Source organism: Mya arenaria, chromosome 2 (genome assembly GCF_026914265.1).
Source record: "Mya arenaria isolate MELC-2E11 chromosome 2, ASM2691426v1".
Classification (NCBI taxonomy): Eukaryota; Metazoa; Mollusca; class Bivalvia; order Myida; family Myidae; genus Mya; species Mya arenaria.
This window is the reverse complement of record NC_069123.1, coordinates 24,184,568-24,199,167: the sequence shown is the minus strand read 5'-3', so window position 1 is coordinate 24,199,167 and position 14,600 is coordinate 24,184,568. Positions and strand designations below refer to the sequence as shown.

At 37.8% G+C, this 14,600-nt stretch overlaps 1 protein-coding gene and 1 pseudogene across 1 annotated transcript; both read left to right on the top strand.

Moving 5' to 3' along the window:
* The first annotated feature begins 106 nt into the window (after positions 1 to 106).
* LOC128242689 (fibrinogen-like protein A) lies at positions 107 to 4,442 on the top strand (annotated as a pseudogene).
* A 2,783-nt stretch (positions 4,443 to 7,225) lies between these two features.
* On the top strand, positions 7,226 to 9,785 carry LOC128213876 (angiopoietin-related protein 4-like). The gene is made up of 3 exons (XM_052919949.1): positions 7,226 to 7,475; positions 7,878 to 7,999; positions 9,606 to 9,785. The coding sequence occupies exons 1-3, from the start codon at positions 7,226 to 7,228 to the stop codon at positions 9,783 to 9,785; spliced, it is 552 nt and encodes a 183-aa protein (XP_052775909.1).
* Positions 9,786 to 14,600: the final 4,815 nt, after the last annotated feature.

The window sequence follows — 14,600 nt, the reverse complement described above, 5'->3', positions numbered from 1 at the left end:
CCACTATTGGATCTCTATCGTATGGCAGGTATATTGATAGAGGCTCGCCTCAAACCATAAAATAAAGATGAATGGCTAAATAAAGAGGCTCACCGCCTCTTTCGCATATAGATATCTGCACCTCTGAATCAAGAGGTGACATGACCTCTTATTTCGGCTAAACTGGCGGCTTTATGCGACTTATCTTTGACCCAAATGGTACGTCATAATACCGCAACTGCGACTCTATAGCTCCAAATGGTACGTCATAATAGCATAGCCGTGGCTCTATAGCTCCAAATGGTACGTGATAATACCGAACTGCGGCTCTATAGCCCGAATGGTTCGTCATAATAGTGTAGCTGCGGCTCTATAGCTCCAAATGGTACGTCATAATACCGAACTGCGGCCCTATAGCCCAAATGGTACGTCATGATAGCGCAGCTGCAGCTCTATAGGTCCAAATGGTACGTCATAATGCCGCAACAGTACTGAAAATCGTTATTAACTGTGTCCTCTGTTTTGTTCACATCAGCTTGTGGATTCATTGGGTTAAGGTAAGGCCCTTTGAAGTGTGAAAATAGAGGCAATAAAAGGGTCGATTTGTTAAATACTTATAATTCATCTCTAAAAAATGGGGCTTAAGTACTAGTACCGGACCTTTCTATTGAAAATATGACTACGAAAGGGTCGATTTATTACACAAGTTAAAAAATGAGACCTGAACACTATCACAGGACTGACTATAAATTATATTCTAAAAAGTACATGCTTATACTTATAGGAAGGAATTTATAATAGTCGGTAATAAATTATTATTATTATTATTATTATTATTATTATATTATTATTATTATTATTATTATTATTATTATTATAAATTATTATTATTATTTTTTTTATTATTATTATTATTATTATTATTATTATTATTATTATTATTATTATTATCATCATTGTTATTATTATTATCATTATGGGAGTATCATGTTACTGAAGCTAGATGACATGAAGTAAAATCTTAATGATTAAGAATGGGCGTAGCGAACGAGCCCTTTCTTAATCATACAGATTTTACTACAAGTCATCTTACTGACTTAGAATACAATTAACCTCATTGGTGGACTCATTGCCAACGCAAAATCTAACACAGGGAGTGTGTATCGGATGAGTGGCAGTAGGCGGACATCCGCAAAAATTGAAATTGAAGTACTTACTGATTGCCTATCTGCAAGTTCATTGGCTGTAAATGTAGGTTGTATTCTAAATATCTGAACACTTTAATCTTGACGAGTGCAGATTGAATTATGCGGACTGAATCATTCGTATGCTACAATAAAAACACATTCTCATAAGCTGTTTATTAAAGATTCACTCTTACTCCCCAAATAAGATTTACCACAAATAATAAAATTGTTCTGATAAACCAAAAAGGATGAGTATATCAAAAGTAATGATTCTTATTAAGTATAAAGAGTTTGTTTAGAAAGAAATGTGCAGGAAACACAGTATTTCTACCTTCTGAGAAGATATTGGATCTTCAAGCACTCAACCAATCATTAAAATCCACTATTCAGTTATCAAATACGGAGTTACAAACTTGTTAGTAGTAATTGATATTTTCCATAAATGCATTATTTAGTAAGTAGGTTTATCACTCAAACTTTATTTCTGTTATACATAACATGTACATGTTTTGATTTTAAATAAGAGTGTCACTTTAAATATAACTTGTTGAAAAAACTCATTAAACGCGTTACGCACGCAGTTTGGTTTAAACTCCGTCAACAATGTATGGTGGTGTATACGTATATTTTACACGATGTTTTTAGTGGCAGCGAAAACACGTATCTTGATTGATCTCCGCGTTTACTGGGAATATGATGATAAATATTTTCCCCGGATGTTTACTAACAATAAACATCATTGTATCACACAAGAATAATTATCACTTCAACGAATCAGGCAAATAGAAATCACATGTACACATTCAGAGAGTTATTTACGGATGTTGCAATTGTTGGAAACCAAAGTGAACAGTTTAAATAAATTTGAGTCTTCAACCTTATAGATAAAGTTAAGAGTGATACAGGAGTGTTTATATTACCCAATGAACTGTTTTTTGTGATGCTTCGATTTGCAACGAAATGTCCGAAGTTGACCTATTCTTACATTCTTGTGATTGTATTATGGAGTTTGTGTCAGGACATAGGACACGGGGCTGGAGACACTTTCATCTGTAATGGAGTGCCATCCACGTTCAACAACGCCGAGTCAGATGCGCGTCTGGCGGCCATGGAGGCCCGGATAGAGCAGCTACAGAAGCTTGTCGACCGGAAGGAGAGCGGCCTTACCACTATTCAAGGATTGCCGAGAGGTCGGTGATCGGCGCTTTCATAATTATGAATATAATAAATAAACATATATACGCAATTTAAAATAATATACACTCAATATACATATATGTATTAAGCTGTTGTGTCTTGGTAAGGCCATGAAAATTTAGTTCTAGGTAAAGCGCCAGGTAAAAAAATCTTAATTTTTTAAGATGGACAAAATGAAAACTGCCTTTACCAAGCTATTATGATAATGGACCAAGTTTAGACATGTATTACTATAACAAACCAAAACCAGGTCTAGCTTTAAATTTGTTCATTAACCTGCATGTGTATAGCTTTTGTGAATGCCTGCTACGTAAGTTACTAGCGGAAAAATGAAACTGTACGATGCGAAGGCTAATGAAATGGCTGAGTATGATTGGGGGGTACCTGTCTGATAGCTAGGTAAATACTTACGTTTGGCCTTGAGTTGCTGTTGTCAATAGCAATATATAATCGTTTTATCAGACTGCGGCGAGATCTACGCGAACGGAAGCCGAAAGGACGGCCTGTATCACATCTCCCCAGACGGCAGGTGCCCGTTTCTCGTCTACTGTGACATGGAGCTTGGCGGATAGACATTCATACAGGTAGAGCGTGCGTTAATGCCAATATTGTGTCATAGAGTAAGAGCTGACGCCAATGAACAAATGATAACATATTGTTAAAGTTAACGTCATTGTCCATACTATGTCACAGTGTTAGAGCTGACGTCATTTTCCATCCTATTTCATACTGTCAGAGCTGACGTCATTGTCCATACTATATGTTATACTGTAAGAACTGACGTCATTTTCCATCCTATTTTATACTGTTAGAGCTAACGTCAATGTCCATACTATATGTTATACTGTTAGAGCTGACGTCATTTTCCATCCTTTTTTATACTGTTAGAGCTAACGTTAATGTCTATACTATATGTAATACTGTAAGAGCTGACGTCATTTTCCATCCTATTTCATACGGTCAGAGCTGACGTCATTGTCCATACTATATGTTATACTGTAAGAACTGACGTCATTTTCCATCCTATTTCATACTGTTAGAGCTAACGTCATTGTCTATACTATATGTCATACTGTCAGAGCTGACGTCATTGTCCATCCTATTCCATACTGTTAGAGCTAACGTCAATGTCCATACTATATGTTATACTGTTAGAGCTGACGTCAATGATCATGAACATTATGTTATTGTGTTAAAGCTAACGTCAATATCCATACTTTTATACTGTAAGAGATGACATCAATGATCATACTGTGTCACAGTGTTCGTCAATGGCAAAGCTATGTTATATTGATAGAGCTGACGTCAATGACTACATAATGTCATATTGTTAACGACGCTATGGCCCAAAACACGGTTATTTGTACTTATTCACCACCATCTTCGAAATTAGAATTAAACGCCTCACTTCAGCCACCGTAGATTCACTATAAACGTGTACCTAACTGGTATATTGTTTTTAAGAAACGATTGGACGGCTCCGTTAATTTCTACCAGCCGTGGACAGAGTACGTTCGAGGCTTCGGTGACGTCAGCAGTGAACACTGGCTGGGCTTGGAGAAGATCCACCGCCTGACGCAAGGTGGCGTTGAGATATTCTTCAACATGAGCACGTGGGAGGGCGGATACGAGTTCGCGCATTACAAGGTGTTCACCGTCCACGAGGCTGCCACCGCCTACCGGATGAACGTGGACGCGTTCGGCTACGAGGGCAGGATCAAGGAGCTTCTCAGTTACCATGACAACATGAAATTTTCCACGTTCGACCGTGACAATGACCTTAGCGTCAACAACTGTTGTCAAAAGTATATGGACGGTGGTGGGTGGTGTTACAAAGATTGTTACCGACTCGGAGGTGTTAACGGCGTGTACGGAAAGAGGGAGCAAAGGCGGGGTCGGATACTGGGATGCTAAACATGTTCCCATAAAAACCGTCAACATTAAAGTCAGACAGATGGAGGGAACATGCTAAACAATACACTGTACAAACACTACATGGATTGCGACAGACGGTCAATATGGAATTTTACCTACCTATCTATTTAATGTAAAGTTTCAGTAATACATTTATTATATATATATTCAATGAAAACAAAACATTTCTGATGCACGGGATATTCTAAATTAAACACAACGTTTTTGATGATCCGACCCTAATACGTAGGATTAAACCTTTGGGAAACTGGAATTTTATCTTTTAAATTAAAAACATAATGGCTCTTATATCTATTAAAAACTTCAGTCGTTATGCGATTATTGCACATGCACATGTACGATGCAGAGCCCAACAGTTTCCCATGGCTTTATTTAAAAGTCGAATGTTGCCTCTGATATCGTGGACGACTCATGAGAATCGGTGAGACTAAGGCTTGCTTAATCTTAGTTATTCAATGTGCATGATAATAATCAATATTTTAGAAAACGACAGAAATTATAAGAAAGCGTGAAGAAATAAAAAAGAATATATATCCAAATTGCGGGCCGAAAATCGAAATAATGGGGAAGCTCTATATCCAAATTTCGGGGTGAAAATCGAAATAATGGGGAAGCTCTATATCCAAATTGCGGGCCGAAAATCGAAATAATGGGGAAGCTCTATATCCAAATTTCGGGGTGAAAATCGAAATAATGGGGAAGCTCTATATCCAAATTGCGGGGCGAAAATGGGAAGCTCTATATCCAAATGGCGGGGCGAAATTGCGAAATTTTAATATTTCCCAATGTACTTTAATTTTGAGTGACATAAGATGTTACTCCTTATAGTAATGGTCACCTGAAATCTCCAAATCAATGCATCATACATATAATTACAAGAGGAGTCACATAATGCCATATCATTGCCGAAAGAAGAACAAAATCAAAATCGCCTTACTACAAAGGATTACAATAAAACAATTGACAGTATCTAAATAAATCTGCACAAAGAGTTATTGTTCTTATGCACTGCACTTTTTCGGAATGAAATCTTTCTGTTCTATGAAGTTTGAAGCCAATTCATTAAAAAAAATTCGAGTAATGCTCCGAAAAATTAAGTTTAAAAATAAAAAAAATGGCAAACACTAAAACAAATACTGCAACCAGTGCTAAATCACTCAGAGATCAACCTCGAAATAATTCAAAAGACAAAGTAATGCTCCTGAAAAAAAACTGGATAAAAAAGAAAATTCGTTTAATTTATATCATGGAAATGACGTGTAGGTGAAAAATTCAAACCAAAACATACAATACGGCTGCAGAGTGATGGACGCTTATGAACATTTGATATGCGATATGGTGTTAATGGAAGATACAATTAGTGTTGTGCCGATGACCGATTATAATCAACAACTGATCGGGATGGCGATCGGCGACAATCGATAGTGAAATTTGAAAAATCGATTATAGAAACAAGGGGCGTAACCGCTACCGACTAATTTACTTATTTCTGGTTAATGCTAGTTTATATTGAAATGTTAAGGGCTAACTATATTGAGTAATGTACTTATATTCTTATCAAGTCAATAATTCACTACAGTACCTTACTACAAATTTTCTTCGTAATTTAACTGCTGAAAGATTGGTTCTCAACTTCATATGTTTGTGGTTTAATTATAAGTGATTTACATGTTTATACCGTTTACTTCTAACCGTGTAAGAATTTAGTTTTCTCAGTTTTCTGAAAGAAACTGACTGTTCCTGTAAAACAGAATTTGTTCTTGTAAAAAATATAGAAAATTCAACTGCTTGTTATACTTGTTAATGACTGATTATTAAAAAGAATATTATCTTTGTGTTTATTTTATGCACCAGTCAATTGTAACCACGCCCCCCCCCCCCCCGCAGCCCCAGGTCCGGGGAATAGCGGGGACTTTGACTTTCGGTCAAGCCAACCCCGGCTAAAATCCTCGCTCTGCGGGGACGAACATATGGCAAAATCCCCGCCAAATGCCCCCGCACCCCAGGGACCCTAGGTAAGGCCCATTCCCCGCTATATTTAAAGCGAAGACAAAACCACCGCATTCAACCGGCACTGCGCGGCCACCTGAAAGGTAAAAACGCGGCCCATTTCCCCGGCTATCCTCGGTATACCCCCAGACCTGGGGGGGGGGGGGCGTGGTTATAATTGACTGTTGCATTACACATGTATACAAATGAATACTAAATTAAGACAATAATTAGAGCCTGTGGTCTCATGTTCTGTAATAGTAACTTGTAAACACTAAAAGATAGTCGCTTTTTGAATAAATAATGTAATTTATATAAACAAATGTACAAACAATATCGTTAGGGAACATTGGTGCTTAAAACTGGTGCATACATTGTATCTGTTTGCCTTAAATATAATGAGCAAAGATAAATAAATTATAAATAAATCGATTAATAATCGATCATTGATCGGTTTCATAAACCGATTATCGATAGTGTGTTTTCTTTCCGATTCCCAACACTAGATACAATACAACTAAATTTTTTATTTCATTTGTTCATCTACATATTTTTTACCAAAAACGCAGCAATATTGAACTATACGCATGATACAATTAAAAAAGTCTGAAGTCTAATGTTTGAATCTTTCTGCACGTACTCGTGGCGTATCCCTCTTATTTTCTTAAGCACCGTCAACAATCCATTGTGATTATACGTATCTAGATACAATTTGTTCTGAATGCCAGCAAAAAAAACAACAGGTATTTTAGACTGATCCCCATGTTTTCAGGTAAAATATAAACTGAGTGAAACAGAACACAAAGTGATAATGTACGAATTATCTTCTGTAACGGATATTGTAATTGTTTACTGAACAACCCGAAAATTGAAGTTAACTACATATATATAGAGAGACAGGAGTGATTATACGTAGTATTCAGTGACCGGTTTGCAACATGTTTCGATTTGCAACGAAGTGTCCGAAGCTGACCTATTCTTACATTCTTGAGATTGTATTATGGAGTTTGTGTCAGTACGTAGGACACGGAGCTGGAGACACTTTCATCTGTAATGGAGCGCCCTCCACGTTCAACAACGCCGAGTCAGACACGCGTCTGGCGGCCATGGAGGCTCGGATAGAGCAGCTACAGAAGCTTGTCGCACGGAAGGAGAGCGGCTTTACCACTATTCAAGGATTCCCGAGAGGTCAGTGATCGGCGCTTCCATAATTATAAACAGAAATTAAACATGTATACGCAATGTGATAACAGAGTACTAAAACAATATACACGTAATAAACATGGATGTTGTATGATTGCATGTCTGCGTTTACCAAGTTTTTATGATAACAAAACGTTGGACCTATATTACACACCAAAATCAGGTCTAGCTTTATAATAAATATAACCCTGCAAGTGTATAGCTTTTGTGAGCACCTGTTCCATATAAATATACTAGCGGAAACATGAAACCGTATGATGCGAACACTAAAAAAATGGCTCGAGTATGATTGGGGGGGGGGGGTTACCTACCTGATAGATAGGCAAATACTTACGTTTTTCGCCGTGAGTTGCTGTTGTCATTAGCAATATATACTCGTTTAATCAGACTGTGGTGAGATCTACGCGAACGGAAGCCGAGAGGACGGCCTGTATCACATCTCCCCGGATGGCAGGTGCCCGTTCCTCGTCTACTGTGACATGGCGCACGGCGGATGGACATTCATACAGGTAGAGCTTGCGTTAAAGCCAACATTGTGTCATAGAGTAAGAGCTGACGCCAATGAAAATATGATAATATATTGTTAGAGCTAACGCCATTTGTCTATACTGTATGCTATACTGTTAGAGATGACGTCATTTTCCATCTTATTTCATACTGTTAGAGCTAACGCCATTTGTCTATACTATATGATATACTGTAAGAGCTGACGTCAATGACCAAACTATGTTATAATGTTCAATCTGAAACCAATTGTGAAACTATGTTAACCTGTTAAAGCTGACGCCAATGGCCAAACTATGTTATACTGTTAGATCTGACGTCAATGCCTTAACTATGTTATATTGTTAAAACTGACGCAAATGGCCAAACTATGTTAAACTGGTAGAGTTGGCTTCAATGGCCACAGATGTTATACCGTTAAAGCTGACGCCAATGGCCAAATTATGTTATACTGTTATAGCTGTCGTCAATGGCCAAACTATGTTTTACCGTTAGAGCTGACGTCAATGGCTAAACTATGTTATACTGTTAAAGCTGACGTCAACGGCTAAGCTATGTTTTACTGTAAGAGCTGACGTCAATTGCCAACCTATGTTATACTGTTACAGCTGTCGTCAATGACCAAACTATGTTATACTGTTAGAGCTGACGGCAATGGCCAAACTATGTTATACTGTTAAAGCTGACGTTAATGGCCAAACTATGTTATACTGTCAGAGCTGACGTCAATAGCCAAACAAAGTTAAACTGTTGGAGCTGACGTCAATGTCCAAACTATGTTATACTGTTAAAGCTGACGTTAATGGCCAAACTATGTTATACTGTCAGAGCTGACGTCAATGGCCAAACAAAACTAAAACTGTTGGAGCTGACGTCAATGACCAAACTATGTTATACTGTTAAAGCTGCAGTCAATGGCCAAACTATGTTATACTTGTAGAGCTGACACAAATGACCAAACTATGTTAAACTGTTAAAGCTGACGCCAACGGCCAAACTATGTTATACCGGTAGAGCTCACGTCAATGGCCAAACTATGTTATACTGGTAGAACTGACGCCAAGGGTCAAACTATGTTATACTGGTAGAGCTGTCGTAAATGGTCAACTTTGTTATTCTGGTGGAGCTGTCGCCAATGACTTCATTGTGATATTGTGTTAGAGCTGACCTCAATACCCGTACTTTGTTATATTGTAAGAGCTGATGTCAATATCAATACAATATTTTACTATTAGAGGTTACGTCAATGGCAATATTATGTTGTAGAGTTGGAGGTGTCGGCAATATCCACAATATGTTATACTGTCAGAACTGACGTCAATGACCATACTATGTCACAGTATCAAAGCTGACGTCAATGACTATACTATGTCACAGTGTTAGAGATTACGTCAATGATCATACTATGTCACAGTGTTCGTCAATGGCCAAGCTATGTTATAGTGGTAGAGCTGACGTCAATGACTACATAATGTCATATTTTTAAAGCTGCCGACGTTACGGCCCAAAACATGGTAATTTCTACGTATTAGCCGAAAATAGAATCAAACGCTTCACTTCAGCCACCGTAGACTCACTTAACGTGCACCTTACTGTTATGCTGCTTTTTAGAAACGATTGGACGGCAGCGTTAATTTCTATCAGTCATGGGCAGAGTACGTCCGAGGCTTCGGTGACGTCAGCAGCGAACACTGGCTCGGCCTAGAGAAGATCCACCGCCTGACGCAAGGTGGCGTGGAGATATTCTTCAACATGAGCACCTGGGAGGGCGGGTACGAGTTCGCGCATTAAAAGGTGTTCACCGTCCACGAGGCTGCCACCGCCTACCGGATGAACGTGGACGCGTTCGGCTACGAGAGCAGCATCAATGAGCTTCTAAGTTTCCATGACAACATGAAATTTTCTACGTTTGACCGTGACAATGACCTTAGCGGCAGCAACTGTTGTCAGAAGTCTTTAGACGGTGGTGGGTGGTGGTACAAAGATTGTTACCGACTCGGAAACGTTAACGGCGTGTATGGAAAGAGGGAGCAAGGCGGAATCGGCTACTGGGATACTAAACATGTTCCCATAAAAACTGTCAACATTAAAATCAGACAGATGGAGGGAACATGCTAAACAATATACTGTACAGGGATTACGACAGACGGTCAATATGGAATTTTACTGAACTACTTAATATTTAGTTTAAGTAATAAATTTATTATAGTCTATGAAAACAAAACACATTTCTTTGGGAAACTGGATTCTTGTCTTTTAAATTAAAAAAAAAACATAATGACTAATTATTTTTTTAGTTATTTTCAGTTATTTACAGTCGTTATGCGAGTATTACAATTGTATATGTATTGAACAAAGATGTAAGCTACGGACACTAACAGTTGCCCACGGCTTACTTTAATACACAGATGTACAGTCGAAACCCTTATAATCCATATTGCTTGGCTCGATTTTCTCGCTGGATCGAATTGGGTGTAATGGACCGATTTTGTTTTTTCTCTTTTTAAGCATTTCTTCTTGGCTCGATGTTCTTGAGGCTCGTAGTATTATGGTCGGTCCCTGTGATATCAAGCTGACTAGTTTCGACCGTATGCATGTTGCCTCTGATATCGTTAACGACTCCTGTGAATCAGTGAGACTAAAAGTAGCTTAATCCTAGTTATTAAATATGCATGGTAATAATCAATATTTTTCACAAAACGACAAAACAAATAAAAAGCGTGCAGGAAAAAATACATCTGTTTGTAATCAATACTCGAGGCGAAATAATGCGGTACATAGTAGCAATAATGAGATAATCAATCGAAATAATGCGGAAGCTCTATATCCAAATTGAGGGGGGGGGGAGGTAAAATAATGCGGAAGCTCTATATCCAAATTGAGGGGGGGGGGGAGGTAAAATAATGCGGAAGCTCTATATCCAAATTGAGGGGGGGGGGGGGTAAAATAATGCGGAAGCTCTATATCCAAATTTAAGGGGGGGGGGGGGGTATGCGGATGGTTTTAATCCAATTGGCGGGGCGGAAATGCCAAATAATGCGGATGTTCTATTTTCAAATGGCGTGGCAAAATAATGAGGAAGTTCTATATCCAAATGGCGGGGGGGGGGGGGAATCGAAATCACTAGTCAATTTAGGGGCGCACGCCCCCTCTAAGATCGTTCCAGTTTACTTTTAATGTCAATATAGGAGAAAATAATACGCCAATAATGCATCATTTCCGACTACAAATTGTTTATTTTTTCTTGATTGAGTTACCCCAAAATCCAATGCAAACTGTTTAAGTCATATACTTTCGGTAAAGAGGGAGGGGTGCATGTCAAAAGGTTGCGCCCCTTAGATACACCCCATCTACCGCCAATTCCTGGAGCCGCCCCTTGAAATAATGCGAGAGCTCTATTTCCAAATGAAGGGGGATGTAAAACAACGCGGAAGCTTTTTTATTCAAACGACGGGGCGAAACAACAACAAAATGCGGAAGGTCTATATCCAAATGATACGGCGATCTAGTCGATATAAATCATTTACAATGTAGTTTAATTCAGAGTGACATAAGATTGTAGTTCTATAACACATGCTAATATGAATGTTTCCCTTAAATCTCCAAATCAATGTACAATACATACATATACTAGAATGTAATAACAGGAGGAGTCACATTCTGCCATATCCCAGCCAAATTAAGAATAAAATCAAAATATCCTAGCGACAAAGGATGACAATATAACACTGGACAAAAACTAAAAAATCTGCACCAAGAGTTATTGTTCTTATGCACTGCACTTTTTCTGAATGGGATCCACTGTTTCAATGAAATTTAAAGTCAATACCTAAAAGATTTTACAAATAGTGCTCAGGACAAAAACAAGCTTGAACATTAACAATGGGCTCTAACTAAGAAAATACTGCAGCCAGAGCTAGATCAGAGATCTATCTGTAAAAATAAAGTTTGAAGACAATACCCCATAGACTTTACAAGGAATGCTCCAGACAAAAAAAAATATGTATGAAAACAAGCGAATTCGTTGAATTGATTATTCCCCGCCAGATTAAGCAGAGTAGATGGCATGGAAATGACGTGTCGGTGAAATATTACAAACGAAACATACAATACGGCTGCAGAATAATGGGCGCTTATGAAAATACGATATGAGTTTGTTTGCAACCGTTTTCAAATAAACTAGTTTAACAAAAGTACAAAAAGGGCCAATTTTTGCGTTTTGGATATGTGAAGTGCAGCGGCAAACGAAACCTCGGGGGTACAAATTCACGACCCGAGCAACACTCCCCTAAGGTTTCATGACTCTTGGTAGTAAAGTTCGAGTTTTTAGCGACACAAGTCCAGAAATACCCATTTTTGCAAGCTCATGGGCCACAAATCTGGTTTTAATAAGTGCCGTAGAAAACAAAACGCCAAGTGCAATACTTCATCACACCATTAACATGTCCAAGAGTTCATCAAGGTAAAAGTTGATACAAAGTCTAATAAAGTTTAATGAATATGGGCGCAATTGCAATGTCTCTAGTGTGTTTTCTATGATTTGACCTGTCTAATTTTCAAAGGGGAACATTAAGGCCAAGTTTGAACAGTATCCGACTAATCCAACTAAGAAATGATAAAAACAAACGGACCAATGGACAGACAAAATCAAACAGATGTCCCCCTTCTGACACCTTCTGTTGTGCATGGGAGAACATCATGGCTAAGAATTGTCCATGAACAAATATCTTGATTGTTTTTTTATAATAGTTGACCTAGTGACATGTTTTGTCCCCATGTGACCCCAATTTACATGCGGTCGAGATTTTATCAAGAGTGACTCTCTGACCAAGTTTTATCATTATCTGGCTAATAAGTACCAAGATTGGTTCCGGATTGATAACATGTGACAGACGGTCAGAAGAACAAACTGACGTACGTTCCAACATTTCATGTTGATGTGGTTTTTTTTTTTACTTCTTAAAAATAAGCCTCTAAGCCGTGTATTTCTGTGTGTGTTTTTATTGAAAACATAACGAAATAAACTCCTAACCCTATAGGGGAACGCCCGATAAACACATTACCACGGAAGGAAGGACGAAACGACAGAAAACTCCAAAACAATATCCCCCGTGACCTTTGAATCGACGGGGGGTAATTTACAAAGGGCAATAACTAAACACTACTGAAGCAAGAACAATGGTTTCTATGTATAGCAAATCTTTAGGATATTTATTTGTTTATGTAGTTTGAAGTCAGTCCCTTCAAAACTGATCAAGTTATGCTCCGGACAAGATTACTGGGAGGCACACACGCCTAACATGATTACAGCTTCATCGACTTTCAGTAGAAGATAAAAAACAAGTACAAGTAGACGCAAAAGCTCGTCCAGTTTTAAAAGCTGCACTCTCACAGATATACCATTTTTACAACTTTTTTTAATTTTTGACCTGGGAAGAGCAAATATTTGCGTAAATATCTGCAATCCAATGATAAAAGATTGCTGACAAAATATCAGATCGCAGATTTTCATATTTCCGTTCGAAAATTAATTTACGGTTTAAGAAAAATGCACATAACAAATTTTTGAACTTAAATATAACAAGAGCCGTCGTAAGACAGCGCGCTCGACTACGCCGCTTTGACTTAGAATACAATAACGTTGCAATAATACCAAGTTTGGTCTCTTTATGTCAAATCTTACTAAAATTATTCGATACATAAGGTGACTTTTATGCTGCCCTCCAACCAGCCTGCCCAAACAATGACACAAGTCATTCAAATAACTTGATTTCCCATTATGAAAATGTGGTTAAGATTATACAAATATGCCTTTCAAAGGAAATAAAAAAATCAAGGGCCATAATATGTATTTAGGCTTAAAACGGAGTTATGTTTCTTGTTGTAAGATGGTCGTAAATAATTTTGAATTTTATTAAGTGCATTTAATGAACGGTATAGAAGTTTTCTTTATTAAAATCCCAACTTGCCCTTAACTTTTACTTGCCTAAAACTTCAACATAAGTCAATCAGGGGCCATAACTTGTATTAAGGATATGGAGTTATGTAACCTCATTGGGTGATGGTCCTGAACAATTGTGTGAAGTATTAAGTCAATTGAATGAAGGGTATAGAAGTTTTTAACAATATCCCAACCTGCCCTAAAACTTAAACCTAAGTTCCATAGTCTATCAGGGGCCATTATTTGTATAAAAGATAATATGGAGTTATCTAACCTCATTATGTGATGGCTCTGAACATCTGTGTGAAATATAAGTCAATTGAATGAATGGTATTGGAGTTTTAAGTGAAAATACCAACTTGCCCTAAAACTTTAACCTTCCCTAAAACTTTAACCTAAGTCAATCAGGGGCCATTACTTGTATTTAGGATAATATGGAGTTATGTTACCTCATTGTGGGATGGTCCTGAACAACTGTGTGAAGTATTAAGTCAATTGAACAAAGGATATAGAAGTTATTAATAAATATTCCGACTTGCCCTAAAACTTTAACCCAAGTTCCATAGTCAAATGGGGGGCCATAATCTGTGTAAAGAATAATATGGAGTTATCTAACCTCATCTTGTGATGGCCCTCAACAACTGTGTGAAGTATTAAGTCAATTG